This window comes from Silene latifolia, unplaced genomic scaffold, assembly GCF_048544455.1.
Source record: "Silene latifolia isolate original U9 population unplaced genomic scaffold, ASM4854445v1 scaffold_269, whole genome shotgun sequence".
Classification (NCBI taxonomy): Eukaryota; Viridiplantae; Streptophyta; class Magnoliopsida; order Caryophyllales; family Caryophyllaceae; genus Silene; species Silene latifolia.
This window is the reverse complement of record NW_027413211.1, coordinates 170,089-185,752: the sequence shown is the minus strand read 5'-3', so window position 1 is coordinate 185,752 and position 15,664 is coordinate 170,089. Positions and strand designations below refer to the sequence as shown.

General features: G+C 37.1%; 1 protein-coding gene across 2 annotated transcripts; it reads right to left on the bottom strand.

Annotated features, from left to right (window-relative positions):
* Nucleotides 1–6,253: 6,253 nt before the first annotated feature.
* LOC141639067 (uncharacterized) lies at nt 6,254–13,191 on the bottom strand. Of its 2 annotated transcripts, none has more exons than XM_074448255.1 (5): nt 13,038–13,191; nt 8,007–8,207; nt 7,675–7,925; nt 6,905–6,972; nt 6,254–6,326 (listed from the first exon to the last, which is right to left on the bottom strand). In XM_074448255.1, the coding sequence occupies exons 2-4, from the start codon at nt 8,200–8,202 to the stop codon at nt 6,940–6,942; spliced, it is 480 nt and encodes a 159-aa protein (XP_074304356.1). In that variant the 5' UTR covers nt 8,203–8,207; nt 13,038–13,191; the 3' UTR covers nt 6,254–6,326; nt 6,905–6,939. The 2 variants fall into 2 exon arrangements, with proteins under 2 accessions (XP_074304356.1, XP_074304357.1); XM_074448256.1 differs by having other exon boundaries at nt 7,675–7,919.
* Nucleotides 13,192–15,664: the final 2,473 nt, after the last annotated feature.

Here is a 15,664-nt window from a genome sequence, read left to right as displayed (position 1 = left end):
AGACTAATCCATTGATCATGTACCACATCTTCTGGACAGTTATTGTAACACCCCCATACTCCAAGTGCCTTACCAGGACCACTTAAGGCATGGAAGTGCTACCATCTCGGTTACTCGAGGCAATGATAATCAAATGACAATGAAGAAACATAATTTAAATAACAATATAGTTTAAAGTGATTACATGATCAAAACCAAAACTGTTAAACTGAAATACAAGATTCTCAGACGGTCTACTGCAAAAACTATCAAAGCTATAAAACATCGTCTGACACAGCGGAAGACTTCTACCTGCCACGTGATGACTCATCCCAGCTTTCCCATATGCGTCATATCATACCTGCTCAATAACTGCTCACCACCCCCGAATGGATCACCACAATTTTTAAAACATTTAAACGGGGTCAGTACTAATTACACAAACACAATGCCACAATGAAACAAGTACACAAACAGTTCAAACAGCTCAACACAATCCCAGTCTTCATCTCCCATCTCCACACAACTGACTACACACTAAAGTGTGTAGCCCTGCCAGAGTACCCATCGCAACAGGTTACTCCTCGCCGCCAGTGGGGGACCACAGCCGTTCCCACCTAAGCCCCGCTCATCTCCATCGAGCGATAAACCCATGTTCATTAATGTGCACATCCCTCCTGTGGCGGGTTCCACAGAAGGCGAATCAAGGGCGTGAAGCCACTCCCGCAAGTGACTCCACTTAGCCAGGGACGCATCCCGAAGATCATAGACAGTTAAACAGTAATCACAACACAACCTCAACAACCGTCTGAAACATTCAACAACACAATATCACAACCGTCTGAAACAATCAACAATACAATATCCCAACCGTCTGAAACAATCAACAATTACTATCTACAGCACAATCACCACACACATCATGTAACTAATACAGAGTAGGGAAACCCTACCTGAAATAAGCCATCACCAAGATCGTCACAATCAGCTAATCATAATCATTCTTCAACGAAATCACCTCCTATAGACACACAATCATACAATCATAATCTACAACAACAATACTCCCTAAAACCCCCAAATTACCCAATTAGGGTTTTAAAGAAACTACACGAAACACTATATAAATTATACAAGGAACTTACCCCTGACACGACGATCACAACGGTGTAAAGAATAAGATGATCCGACTAACCAAGCCTTGGGATTTGCCACTAATGCGATGAATGCGAAGAACGTAACTTTCAATCTTCTCTAGAAAGGTTTTAGGATGATAAAAGTGTTTAAGAAAAGTGACAGAACCTTTTTATATTAATCCCGCATTAGTAACAAAACCCGTCAAAACAAACCTGTAATACACACTTACTCGATCGAGTAACTAACGTACTCGATCGAGTGCCCCTTACTCGATCGAGTGCCAAGGCTACTCGATCGAGTACCCTACAGACAAAATACTGTTTCGTAAATCAAAACATGCTTACTCGACAGAGTTAGCCCCACTCGATAGAGTACTCAGAGACTCATAAAACCGTCATATTACAGTCTTCCCTCCTTAAAAAGAACTTCGTCCCCGGAGTTCAACCCATACCTAAAAACTAACATACTAACTCGGTCAAGACACAACAAAGCTACTAAGAACTCAAAACAAAACCCCAACCTATAAAACATGAAACCATGAACTCTTAACACCAACTCCACCAACTATTCTTACCTCCACACATCGCTCACGATATCGTATCAACTACATCGTATTCTCTCTCGACACCAACTCCCAACACCACCAACTATTATCCACAAACGCTACTAGCTCCGTAACATATTATCCATTAGAAAATCCAATATCAAGACATTCACAAACATCAAACGGAATGTTACATTCTACCACCCTTAAAAGGAACTTCGTCCTCGAAGTTTACTCACACTCATAACATCATCATCCAACTGTCAACAGTATTGAAATATTCTCTCATTCCTAAACATCGAACTACTACAAGCACGGTCATGACCTTTAATAAAATCAAAACAAATATCCGTCCTTTATGCTACACCAACACTCTACTTCCAATTATACTACCATATGCACAACCATCAAAATCTCTTTTATCGCATCCTACTCCTCTTAAGATAAATGTTACGTCCTCGTAACTCACTAATACTAAATCCTAGCTATATCTTCTCATTTCCCTATCACCACCGCATGTCAAATATAACCACCTATAATCTGAACACTCGCCATGCATAAATCTAAGACTCTCTTACTTAAACAATTCTCATACTTCAATTCACTCGTCACGCCACCTAACCTATACCTCAAAATCTTTAGCTTAACCAAAACTTCAATTTTTCCTTATTACTGCCAAAACGACATAATCCTCTATACATGCACCTATCTTCATACTCATAACTCACGATTCACAATTATTACATACACTCACACTAGATTCTTAAGTTCTTTTCTTTCATTACCGCAAAACTCATACAAAACTTAACATGGCACTAATTCCCAACACCCTACACTCACTGTCTCAACGAAAGATTATGAACCACCTGCAGCTTTCAGATCATTACCACACATGTTCTATGAATCACTTGCCATGACTATGTGCACCGATGCCTTATCTACAACAAGATCAAATGTACTGTAACAACTTTTGACAACTGTGTCCCATCAAAAGAATATCCCTATGCCATGACAACCACGGAAACAAATACACTCTCTTTCATATCATACTCTACCCTCATTCCAAAACTTAACTGGTAAGAAACATCAATAAACAAAACAACTGTCTATCTGTACAAACTGAAACTCACAGGAAGCAACATCAAACAAAACAACAATTCATGTATAACTGGTATGTACTTTCGAAACTCGAATCATAATCATCCCGCCTACTCCACCACAACCGATGACGGTATCGCAACACCGTCACCAACAGCCACACCGCAGTGCGAAAATACCCGCATCACAACACTAAGTACCGTGCCCGGATCACCACCCGAGGCACCACAACCACACCGATAGACATCGCAACATACATAATTCCATAAACACTGACTCAGAAATAACTTCTCGGACAAGAAAACTTACTTAAATCCACTTTACTAAATCACAACGCAACATATTATATGAATAAACGGATAAGCACCTCATGACCATCATCCCTACCATTTCACGGAATACACATACAATTATAACTAACCATGCCAGATCAATCAAACTATTACCATTTTTTTTATTAATCAATCAGGTTACCGTACTCAACATATAGAAAATTCAGACAACAACTTTATAGTTATCACACAATACCACTTCTTGTGAGGTCAAAACCTCACACAAACATTCATACACATCATAGACCCGTAATCACATTCAACTAGTCAATCCTGATCACGTAAGTTACCACCTGACAAAGGTTACCTCTCACCCGAGCTTAACCGTATGCCCCTCATAACACATTCTCCCATTCGCATAACCAGCACTTTCTGCCATACATAACCATACAGCTAACCCTCATTACGAGGAACCGCCTCCTAAGACTACGTCTTATACTTCCTCATAACCATACATATCAATTCAGTCTCTACAAAATCAACCTCTTTAAAATTGCCATCTTTCCCATTTATCATCACCCTTAACCACTAGTGACAACATCTTCACACTACCACCGTTCGTTCATCAAAACATCACAGTTTCTTTCCTATCTTTGGTTAACATCCCAAATAACGAACATCCAATACATCAACAAAAATCATCTCAACACTATTTCCAATTCCATCCTTAATTGTATCGTCACCCGACTCACCACCAAGATCTCATATCGTGCAAATTCTCTACCCAACTTTTACTTTACTTAATTCCTCGAAACTCCTGACTAATCATGTTGTTCTGAAACTCCTATATAACCATTAACTCAAATCCTCATGATAGTATCATACATCTCGACGATTCCTTACTTTTATATCACATAACTCCGGTGAACATTTTCTTAGTTTTACTCCCCTCATTCTTTTCTTTTTACACTTGACAAAAGCAATTAACCATTCAACTCCTTATTACCTCTTACTTAACTCTTTAATGCTCCAGTTACCTTCTCATTGCTCCAAAACTCACATCTCATTATTTCATATCGATATTATCTAACTCTTTCTTACCATAAATATTCTCTTATTATGCTATCACTCACCCTTGCCACCAATCCATCCATAGAATCAACGTTTACTTGTTCAAACAATTGCATCTCCCTTTTTACATCTCTAGAAATCAAAATTCATTTTATACCGTTAATTGCCCAAGGAAATCACACGTTAGTTTCACCTCTCGATAACACAAATTCCCAAACTCAGTCACTATCTGCAAATCCACGTCGCGACATGTCTCCATTAAGTTCACTATATACCACTCTTCTCAATCCCTCTAAAACGACCTTTCATTATATATATTCTTAACCAACACAATTCCTAACCATCTCCCTCCATAATTCTTTACACATTTTAAGTTGATACTATCCACATTCTTCCTTTCAATCTATTCATTCTCACGTACCTTAGACTCACATCATCCCTTGCCCATATTTACTTACTTTACATTACTCAACACAAAATCATATCACTCATATCTTCTCACAAAACATGCTCCATGCCTTATTAAGCCTTACCCATCCTTCTTTGCTTTTTCCACTATCCATCACAACCACACATAACTCATGTCCTCCCACCGAATTCATACTCACCACAGGTGCCACTCACTACACCATAAGATTGGGTAACTTACGCATCAAGACCAACATACATGTAAAACAATGCATAAAGAAGCAAAATAACACCTTTGAATTAAACATAATATGCAACGAAGTCAAAAGATAAACATATGACCCAAAACAGAGGTCACTAGATCAAGTATAGGCCACGCGATTGAGTAAATGACTTACTCGACCGAGTAGGTGAAAGTCAGAGACACGTATAACAAATTACCAGGGCTACTCGATCGAGTACCAAGATGCACTCGATCGAGTGAGGGCCACTCGATCGACTACCCTACGCATTTCTCAGCACTGTCCAGTTTTCGTAAAACGGTCATAACTCACTCGTTTCTTGGTCGTTTTGGGCGTGTGACCTATCGTTAGAATCGTAAAAAAACAAGCTATCACCTCCAATTGGAATCACATTAAAATCGTTCATGAATATCAACTTATAACAGTTTAAAGACAACCTCTCTATAATCGAAAACGTAACTACTTGATTTTACTTCCAAACAACTTAAACGACAACAAGGTAAACAAAAACAACTCGATGCTCATAAAACCAGTATCCCTAACCACATATTAATATATTCAAAAGCCAAGCAACAACATCCATTATGCACATGCATCATTCAATTTACCAAGCATGTATTACCTAAATGTTTTTATTCTATAACTTTACATAAACAAAATCACAAATATATAACATCAAGTCTCCTATTCACGTGTTACTAGCATAAAAACATTATAAAATCTCTTCCATCATACAACATGCTTTATCAAAAATCATATTATCATGCAACAATTATCATCTTTTTCCACCAATTATTCATGCTCTTACTCAAACTTTCAGCTATATAAACTCGTACAACACTACCAACAATATATATGTATACATAACTCGATGTATAACTCAAATCAAACAAATTTTCTTTGCGTATTTCTATAATGCCATATCGTAAAACAGCTATCATGCTTTCAATCAATAATGTATAACATCACATCATTATCATCTTTCTCTACACATTCCCCATTCTCCACATACATACATCCACCAATGTATACCACACTTTGCTACAAAGATACACAATTCTCAAGATAAACACATAGCGATCCCGACACATATCCCATGGTGACCGATTCAAAATTGTAGGGTGAGTTCGCGACTTCAGGACGTCTCCCAAGTCTTTGCATTAGCTCCTACAACTTCTACCCCGGGTTCATTTTAATTAGACTCCCTAGGTTCATTAGATTCATTGGTTACAGGTTTCAGGATCGTCGCTCTGATACCACTTTGTAACACCCCCATACTCCAAGTGCCTTACCAGGACCACTTAAGGCATGGAAGTGCTACCATCTCGGTTACTCAAGGCAATGATAATCAAATGACAATGAAGAAACATAATTTAAATAACAATATAGTTTAAAGTGATTACATGATAAAAACCAAAACTGTTAAACTGAAATAAAAGATTCTCGAGACGGTCTCTTCATCGCTAAAACTATCAAAGCTATAAAACATCGTCGATACAAATGGAAGACTTCTAATCGCCACGTGATGACTCATCCCAACTATCCCATATGCGTCATATCATACCTGCTCAATAACTCGCTCACCACCCCGAATGGATCACCGCAGATTTTAAAACATTTAAACGGGTCGAGACTAATTACACAAAAACAATGCCACAATGAAACAAGTACACAAACAGTTCAAACAGCTCAACACAATCCCAGTCTCCATCTCCCATCTCCACACAACTGACTACACACTAAAGTGTGTAGCCTGCCAGAGTACCCATCGCAACAAGTTACTCCTCGCCGCCAGTGGGGGACCGCAACCGTTCCCAACTAAGCCCCGCTCATCTCCATCGAGCGATAAACCCATGTTCATTAATGTGCACATCCCTTCTGTGGAGGGTTCCACAGAAGGCGAATCAAGGGCGTGAAGCCACTCCCGCAAGTGACTCCACTCAGCCAGGGACGCACCCCGAAAATCACGATAGCTTAAACAAGAATCACAACACAACCTAAACAACCGTCTGAAACATTCAACAACACAATATCACAACCGTCTGAAACAATCAACAATACAATATCACAACCGTTTGAAACAATCAACAATGACTATCTACAACACAATCACCACACACATCATGTAACTATACTGAGTAGGGGAACCCTACCTGAAATAAGCCACCACCAAGATCGTCACAATCAGCTAATCATAATCATTCTTCAACGAAATCACCTCCTATAGACACACAATCATACAATCATAATCTACAACAACAATACTCCCCAAAACCCCCAAATTACCCAATTAGGGTTTTAAAGAAACTACACGAAACACTACATAAATTATACAAGGAACTTACCTCTAACACGACGATCACAACGGTGTAAAGAATAAGATGATCCGACTAACCAAGCCTTGGGATTTGCCACTAATGCGATGAATGCGAAGAACGTAACTTTAAATCTTCTCTAGAAAGGTTTTAGGATGATAAAAGTGTTTAAGAAAAGTGACGGAACCTTTTTATATTAATCCCGCATTAGTAACAAAACCCGTCAAAACAAACCCGTAAAACACACTTACTCGATCGAGTGCCCCTTACTTGATCGAGTGCCAAGGCTACTCGATCGAGTACCCTACAGACAGAATACTGTTTCGTAAATCAAAACATGCTTACTCGACAGTACCCAGAGACTCATAAAACCGTAGTATTACAGTTATTGTGCATCTCTGTTATGTTTTTATCATCAGAATAATGTATTCCTTTCAAAGTGCACTTATGATCCCTCCATTTATATCCTATCGTTTTAGTATCTATTTTTCCAGAACTTTGGGATAAAGAAATCTTGCCTACATAGAATAAAAAAACACATTGGAGAGTAAAAATAGCATGCTACTCAAAATGTAATATTGTGAAAATGCACTTTTAATTCATTATACCTTAACTTCATTCAATATTAAAGTCTGATTGTTACCCTTGTTACCCTTCTTCAAATAATCCCATCGAGTATAGCTTAATGAACATAGATCGCCATGTCTTGCTATCGTTCCACAATAATGTCCTAGGACACCTCCTTCATCTCCAATAGGTTGACTTGATTTGTTAATCTCAACAACGACTCGATGACCTGGAGGTAAATTCCATATATCTCCCAGAACCGTTTTTCCGCGAGTCCTTTTTCCATCTGAATCTGTTCAATATTAATCTCTCTTTATGATGATATTTCAAAGAGCTAACACAATATACCTACAAATTGAAATGCAATAAGTACCTTGGACAACACATTCATATGTCCGTCCCCCATTCTGATGTTCAGTATTTGGACTAGACTCTAAGTTAGACCGCTGATCCTGACTACTTTCAGTAGTAGAGTTGTGACCTATTTGACCATTATCACCATCCAGGCTTCCTTGCTCCACTTTGGACTGACTTTTACGACTAATTCTTAAATTTCTAGCTCTGGCCATTATTCCTATCAACAAAAAAATCATCAATTTTATTAGTCATGATAAAACAAATGATGAGAATGCAAATATACAAACCAAAGCAAGAAATATACATATACCTGTCGAATCTTCTATGGAATACTTACAAAGAAGATGCCAACTTTATTTATTTATAAGTAGGAAAGAGTAATGGAATAATATCACAAATTTAAAAGCCTGTAGAAAAATATCACAAATTTATTCACAACTTTATTTATTTTCAAGTAGGCAAATAAAATTAAGAATGTCTAGTTTATCACATAAAAGAAAAGTTCTAAATTTAATAGTTTAGGAATTATCTTTAGACATCAACCAAAGTTCCTTCCACACCATCCCTTACCCAACTCATATTTTCATGAGTAAGAAACGAGACATGATATGGCTCATTTTCATCATCTTCTCTCATTTCATCATCACCCAAGTCATTAACATTTCTAGGTTTCATCTTTATAGCAACGGACCATCCCATGTTAACGTGGTCGTCAATGTAAAACACTTGCTCTGCTTGTGTTGCAAATATATATGGCTCATCCGCTAGTGTCTCCCTATTTATCAAACGGGAGAAATTGACCAGTGTAAAACCATACTCATCTTGTCTAATTCCCCTTCCATGAGTTGTATCAACCCATTCACATTTAAACATCACAGTTGAGAATCCTCCCAAATATCTCAATCTTATGATTTCTATTATCCTTCCATAGTAAGCAACGTCTCCCAGGACAGGTCTTCTATCGCTAGTACTAGCATAACTTGAAATTTTCGCTATCAGAACCACTCCACTATTTTGGGTACACTTATCGTAACGTTTTGCTCTAAAATTAAAACCATTTACATCATAAGCTTGGTACTTAGTAACAACATCTAGTGGACCACGAGCTAGCATACGAAGTTCCTCTTTCAAACATTTTCGCCCATTTAATGCCTCCAATTTGCCAACCTGTTTCATAATATAAAATATTACCAGACAATTTGCTACTAATTAATCAACTAATTAATCAATATGCTACTTACATGCTCTCTGAATCAATCATGAAAAGTTTTATGTTGTATACGCTCAATTTCAGTTAATGAAAGACGTCTTGGTCGACTACGTCGCTTAAGTTCTGTTGCATGCTCTCTGTGATCACACTTGTTATTAGTATATTTCAATGTAATCTTTGAAAAACTAAACTAATATCATTAATATGACATACTTACTTGAGAAATTCCGTGACATCGGAAGAATTAAAAAGAATATACCGATGTGCTTGTATCTTGTTCATTTTCGAAATCTTGGATGTAATAGGCTTTCCCTGGGGTTGTCCCGCTTGGATAAAAATATTACTATCTTCAAGAACAGTTGAAGACAGTGAAACTTTAGCAGAATTATCAAATTTTGACAATAGTCTAAACTTCGACTCAAATCCTTCAAGGTAACAGGAACAAAATACGGCACACTCAAAGGCCAAGTGAGCTTCAGCTATTGACCCTTCGGGGCGCGCTTTGTTGAAAACATAGGATTTTAATGTGCCCAAATATCTTTCAAAAAAATACATCCACCTATATCTAACCGGTCCAGCAAGTTTGACTTTAGTAGCTAGATGAACAACCAAATGTACCATGATAGTGAAAAAGCTGGGAGGAAAATCATTTCCAAGTGACATATAATTTGTGGTATAGAAGTTTCAAGTCGTTCAATGTCGTCTAAATTTATAGCCTTACCACACAAATCTCTAAAATAACCACATAGATTAAATAAAACAACCACCACATCCTTTCTAAGAAGTCCTCGCAACAAAATTGGAAGAATTTGTTGCATTAATATGTGGCAATCATGGCTCTTAAGTCCATGTAATTTAGCTTGTGCAAGATTTACACATCTAGAAATGTTCCCAGCATAACCATTAGGAACTTTGAGTTCATGAAGCATTGTGCAAAATGTTTGCTTTTTGACTCGAGACATTGTATAAGGAGCTGATGGTAGATATAATCTAGTAGTTGAACCCCTTTCTTGTGGGTGAAGTTCCTTTCTTATTCTCATACTTCCAAGTCAAGACGAGCCTTTAGATAATCTTTAGACTTTCCCTCCAAATTCAATAAGGTTCCAATCACATTATCACACAAATTTTTTTCTATGTGCATGACATCTAAGTTGTGTCTTATTAAATGAGAATCCCAATAGGGTAATTCAAAAAATATACTCTTCTTTTTCCAAGTTTTAGAATCAGTGAAGTTAGAAATTACTTGAATTTGGCGCACCATATCTATTCCAGAAAGGCTCACTGGTGCAACTTCATGTTCTTCTTCTCCATTAAAAGCGTGTTTATTGTAGCGAAAAACATGGTCTTCCTCTAACAATCGACGATGGCCCATAAAACAACGTTTGTGACTATTATAAAGCCATTTTGAATTAGTTTGAGAGTTATAAGAAGGACATGCATTCTCACCATGTACACCCCAGCTTGAGAGCATACCATAAGCCGAAAAGTCGTTAATTGTCCACAGTAATCCAGCTTTTAAGGTAAAGGTTTCATCTTTAGAAGCATCATATGTTTCGATCCCATTCACCCATAAACCAATTAGCTCTTCAATAAGGGGTTGTAAATACACGTCAATTTTGTTTCCTGGGCTAGTTGGCCTCAGAATTAGTGTGGAAAGAATGAGAGATGATGGTTTTAAACACATCCATGGAGGCAAATTATATGGTACTAAGACTACTGGCCAACAACTATAGGTAGAGCTCAATATACCAAATGGATTAAAACCATCACTAGCTAGCCCGAGTCTTATATTACGACTTTCCGTACCAAAAGCAGGATATCTAGAATCAAAGTCCTGCCAAGCTTTAGAATCAGCCGGATGTCGTAAAACCCTATCATCTCTAACTCTTTCTTCAGAATGCCACCTCATTAAGGTAGCTGTATGTTTAGACATATATAATCTTTTGAGCCTAGGTTTTAATGGAAAATATCGTAAAACCTTGGCGGGAACACCTTTTTTTGTTTTTTCTCCCCATTGAAGTGGATTGCTCCTGAACGTTTTTCCATCTCGATGTCCCACATACCGAACAAGTATCATAGTCTACTTTATCTTTCCAGAATAATTGACAATGATTTTTTGATGGGCAAACATCAATTTTATCGTAACCAAGGCCTAATTTTCCAATGATTTTCTTTGCCTCGGAAAACGACTTTGGCAGGTTTGCACCATTGGGAATTGCAAGCCGTAAAATTCCTAATAAATCTCTTATCGACTTATTACTCCATTTATTACTACTCTTTATGTGAAAAAAGGAGCACTAAAAAAGACAAGTTAGTTAATTCACACCCAGGCCATAACTCTTGGTCAGCATCCTCAATAAGTTGTAAAAGTCTTCTGCGTCTTTACTTGGTCCATTGGTGGGAGTGTTTATCATGTTAGGAGAATTACTTAAATCATTCTCAGGAGTTCTATGTCCATATACGTCATGAACTAATTGACACATACGACTCAGAGGAGGATTTTCAATTATTGTTTCAGTTGATGATGATGTTTGATCTTGTTGCTCTCCATGAAATATCCAAGTTATGTAATTAAACATTATTCCAGTATCTAGCAAATGCAAATTCACTTCATCCGCATTTAACAACTTATTGTTTACACACTTAGCACAAGGACACCGAATTTTCCCATTAGAAGAAGCTGCTTTGCTAGTAGCATATATCATAAAGTCGCGAACACCCACTCGATAACGTTCACTCTCTATACGGTAAGTCAAATTTTCCTTGATTATTTTCAAATCCATGATCGGTAAAACTGAAAAATAGGTTTTCTTTGATTAATATTGCAACGAATTATAATAGAGGTGGAAAAGTAAGGATCTTGTGATAAGACTTAAATTAAGACAATTTTAAGCAAGACCGACTCATATACACCTATCAGTTTCGTATAATAAGAATATTAAATTACCTAAGAACATAAAGTAAAACAAAATTTCCCTTCTTATCACCTTATATGATTGCCATCAATAAATTCAATTAGTAAGCATCAGATTTAATGCTCAATACAACTATCAACGACATTGTTTTTCAATTTGGTAACACGCCTGTTAACAAGACACTAACTCTGACATTCAATTTAAGCCAAAAATTTCGAAAAATATAGTCGTTTCCGACATGAAGCCGTGCCCTACACTTCCAACAAGTCTAAGTGACATGGTAATTTCATTCCTTGTTCATTTGTTTTGGTATTTCAGTTCTACTTCATAAAAATTCACACTTTCTTGTTCCTTAAAAAAGTTAGGTTATTAGAAGGTAATCACTGCTTGAATCAAGGCCAAACAATCTCGCAACCTTTGCTTCAGTATACTCTTGCAAATGATTGGCCGCATCAAATAAGAATAGATTTATTTCATTGTAGCATATGACTGGTGTACAGAGGAAAACTGGAGCTTACTCCATTAATCAATATATCCTATTACTCATGAGTTCCCCTAAACAACTCTCCAATTTCATAGTAGAATTATTTTCGTATTTCCATATTAATCGGCAAATCAAATGCAATTTGCAACAAGAAAGCTACACTATAGGTCCTTCTATATCTTTTACATGGGTTAAGAAGAATAAAGCGACAATATAAAACATGCATATCAGGCTTATTGTCAATTGAGTGTAGCACAAATTTATGATATTTTCTAGTCTAATAGTGGTATCTAAACTAAAACTAAGATAAGTAATTAATAAGATTCATGGGAATATCAACAAACCCCCAAATTTACAGTAAGAAGATGATATTTAAAATAGGCAACAAAAAAAATTGAAAATTCGAATTAAATGAGAAATAAGATAAGGAAAACATACCTAGATCAGACTAGAGATCCAAATTGAAAGAGAAATGGCTGAATTGGTGACGAAGAAGATGGAGGCTGCTATAATTTATGATCTTTTTTTAGGGTTGTGTTCATCAACAGGATGGAGTAGTGGGAAAATGTTTGGCGCTTAATGTTTTTCTATCCCGCGTAATCACTTAATTTACTTTCGTGGGCTTATTAGGTGCGCTAAGTTAAAGCGCCTCTATTTTCGTGTGAAAATGGTCCAGTTAGGCAGTTTTTCTTTAAGCGTCCCTGGATAAGCGTCCCAAGAAACCCTTTTCTAGTAGTGGTTAAGAGAATTATACCTACTGATGATTCCAAAATAATAAGCAAAAAATAATAGAAGTTCTTGATGATTGATGGAAGGTTGTTAATCTCCCAATAATACCCAAATAATCTTCAATTACCCAAAATAAATGATGAACAATAGAGAAATTAAGGAAATGAGATTTGTATTAATACTTAATTAAAAGTTGATTACAAGATTAAAATGAGATTAAGATTGCATAAAAAGAACATGATAATCTAATTAGTACAATGGGGTATTTATACTAAGGATTAGGTACATAAATTAGGGTTACTAAGGGTTTAAATGACGATTAAGACCCTTAAGAAAAGTTGAGGAAGTGCTCCTCTCGAAGGAGATGCTCATCTCCGCTTCGCTAATCTTCAAGGAATATGCGCATCCCGAGTGGACTGAGGAGGAGACGGCTTGCACTGGGAAGGAATCCGAGCGGCCTCGTGCATGAGACGCTCGGATTGTAGAGGGCTAGGACGAGCGAACTGGCTACGGGACGCTCGGATTGTAGCCAGCCAGGACGCTCGTCCCGCAGCCAAGACGCCCGGATAGTAGCTCAGCAAGACTTCTTCTTTTCTTCTTTTCTTCTTCCAACAATCCTCAAGGATTTTGTTGGGGATGCAAAAATCTTCTCATCATTGCCCATTTACTTCATTATTTACATAGGCCTTCTAGTCTTGTCTTCACTTTGATGCTTGGTCATTAGATTCGATCAATTTAGCTCCATTTTTCCATGAAAATGCAAGGTTTGCACTCCTCTCCTACCAAGGAAACAAAATCTCAAAGAATATGAAAAACGAAAGACTAAAGATAGTAAATGACCCAATTATGCACTAAAAAGCATAGGAACGAGGCTAATTCGGGGACTAAATATGCTCAAATATTGGTCACATCAAATATCCCCAAACCGAACCTTTGCTCGTCCCGAGTAAAGAGGTGACAAAACTAGGACCCTTATTTAAACTAACCTACTAATATAGCCGATATGAGACAATTAGCGGGTCTCACTCCGCCCCTTCAACTCACAACAAGACAACCATGAGGTAGGATGCCTTCTTGCAAGGCAATTTGGATCTTGCCAAAATGGCGATACATCCAATCATTAAAGCACGTAAAATCAAGTAATGGATGCATCTAAAAAAGAACAGCAACTTTCCTCATCTAAGTGGCGGAAATTATTATCTAAAGGGGAAGCAATTCAAGGGTACACATTCCAATATAGATATGGTTTCTTCAAACTACTAAGCCTAGAAGGATACCAATAAATCACCTCTAAGTTATGTCAAGCTAGGGTACCGTTGTCCTCAATTGTTAAATGCTTTTGTCAAGAGTAGACTCCCTATGGTGTTAGAAACACTGGAGGATCGCGGAATTCCCCTTCTTGTCTAGACAAGAAGAAGGGTCGTCCCATCTCTACCATGCACAAAAGTAGATACGATGGAAAAAGGATCAATAGTATTTGAGTTTTATTTTGGGAGTTTGCTTTTGTTGTTGTTTCCCCCAATTTCTTGTGGCATATAACATTTGAGAACACTTTCTTTTTGCCATTTCTTTGATGTTTGGCATTTCAACACTTAACAATTTTTCAACTTTTTGCATTTCTTTTTGAACATTTTCAAAATCACCCCATTTGTAGTGAGGGTGCTTATATTTGAAGCATAGGAGTTTTCATTTTTGTTACTCCTCTTTTCTTTGATGCAATTGCAAACTTTTTCACTTTCATTTCAATTCTTGAACTCAAATTTTGAACAATTTTTGTGCCCATTCCCTTTGATGACAAAATGTGGTAGAATATGGATGATGGTTGCATGGTTTAAAGGGTCACCTTGGAATAAACGGTAGCCAAAGAGTTATCACACCACAAGGTACTCTTGACTAGGCCTTAAACCATTGGGTCAAAGGATACTATCATGACACTTCCTAGGGTATTTTACAAGTATTCTAACAATCAAAGTCTTAAGAAGAAAAAGTATCTACAAGGGCCTTATATACACTTGTCAAGTTTCCCAAATAGATGCTTTCACAAAAATTTTCCTAACATGTAACTACATGCCATGATGCAACTAACATTTATACATCCTAATGCATATGCTTCTACCAACTAGTATGCCAAATAATCTAAATGCAATCCTAATTTCACATTGTTTATACCGCATCAATCAAAATAAAGCCACATAGTCATTAACATAAAGGGGAAAAAGGAGATTGGAAAGATCATACCATACGGTCTTCTATATCCTCATGTCTCGGATGTGGCGTAGTCGATCAATGTGAAAAAGGATGGACAAACACAATATATACAAAATAATATATACAAG

What these genes read in the sequence shown, in the direction of transcription:
- LOC141639067 (XM_074448255.1), bottom strand. Translation starts at nt 8,202, where the DNA reads ATGGCCAGAGCTAGAAATTTAAGAATTAGTCGTAAAAGTCAGTCCAAA. An exon ending in ATATGAATGTGTTGTCCAAG is followed by an intron (nt 7,926 to 8,006) that starts GTACTTATTGCA and finishes AATATTGAACAG; the next exon opens with ATTCAGATGGAAAAAGGACT. An exon ending in TAATATTGAATGAAGTTAAG is followed by an intron (nt 6,973 to 7,674) that starts GTATAATGAATT and finishes GTGTGTCTATAG; the next exon opens with GAGGTGATTTCGTTGAAGAA.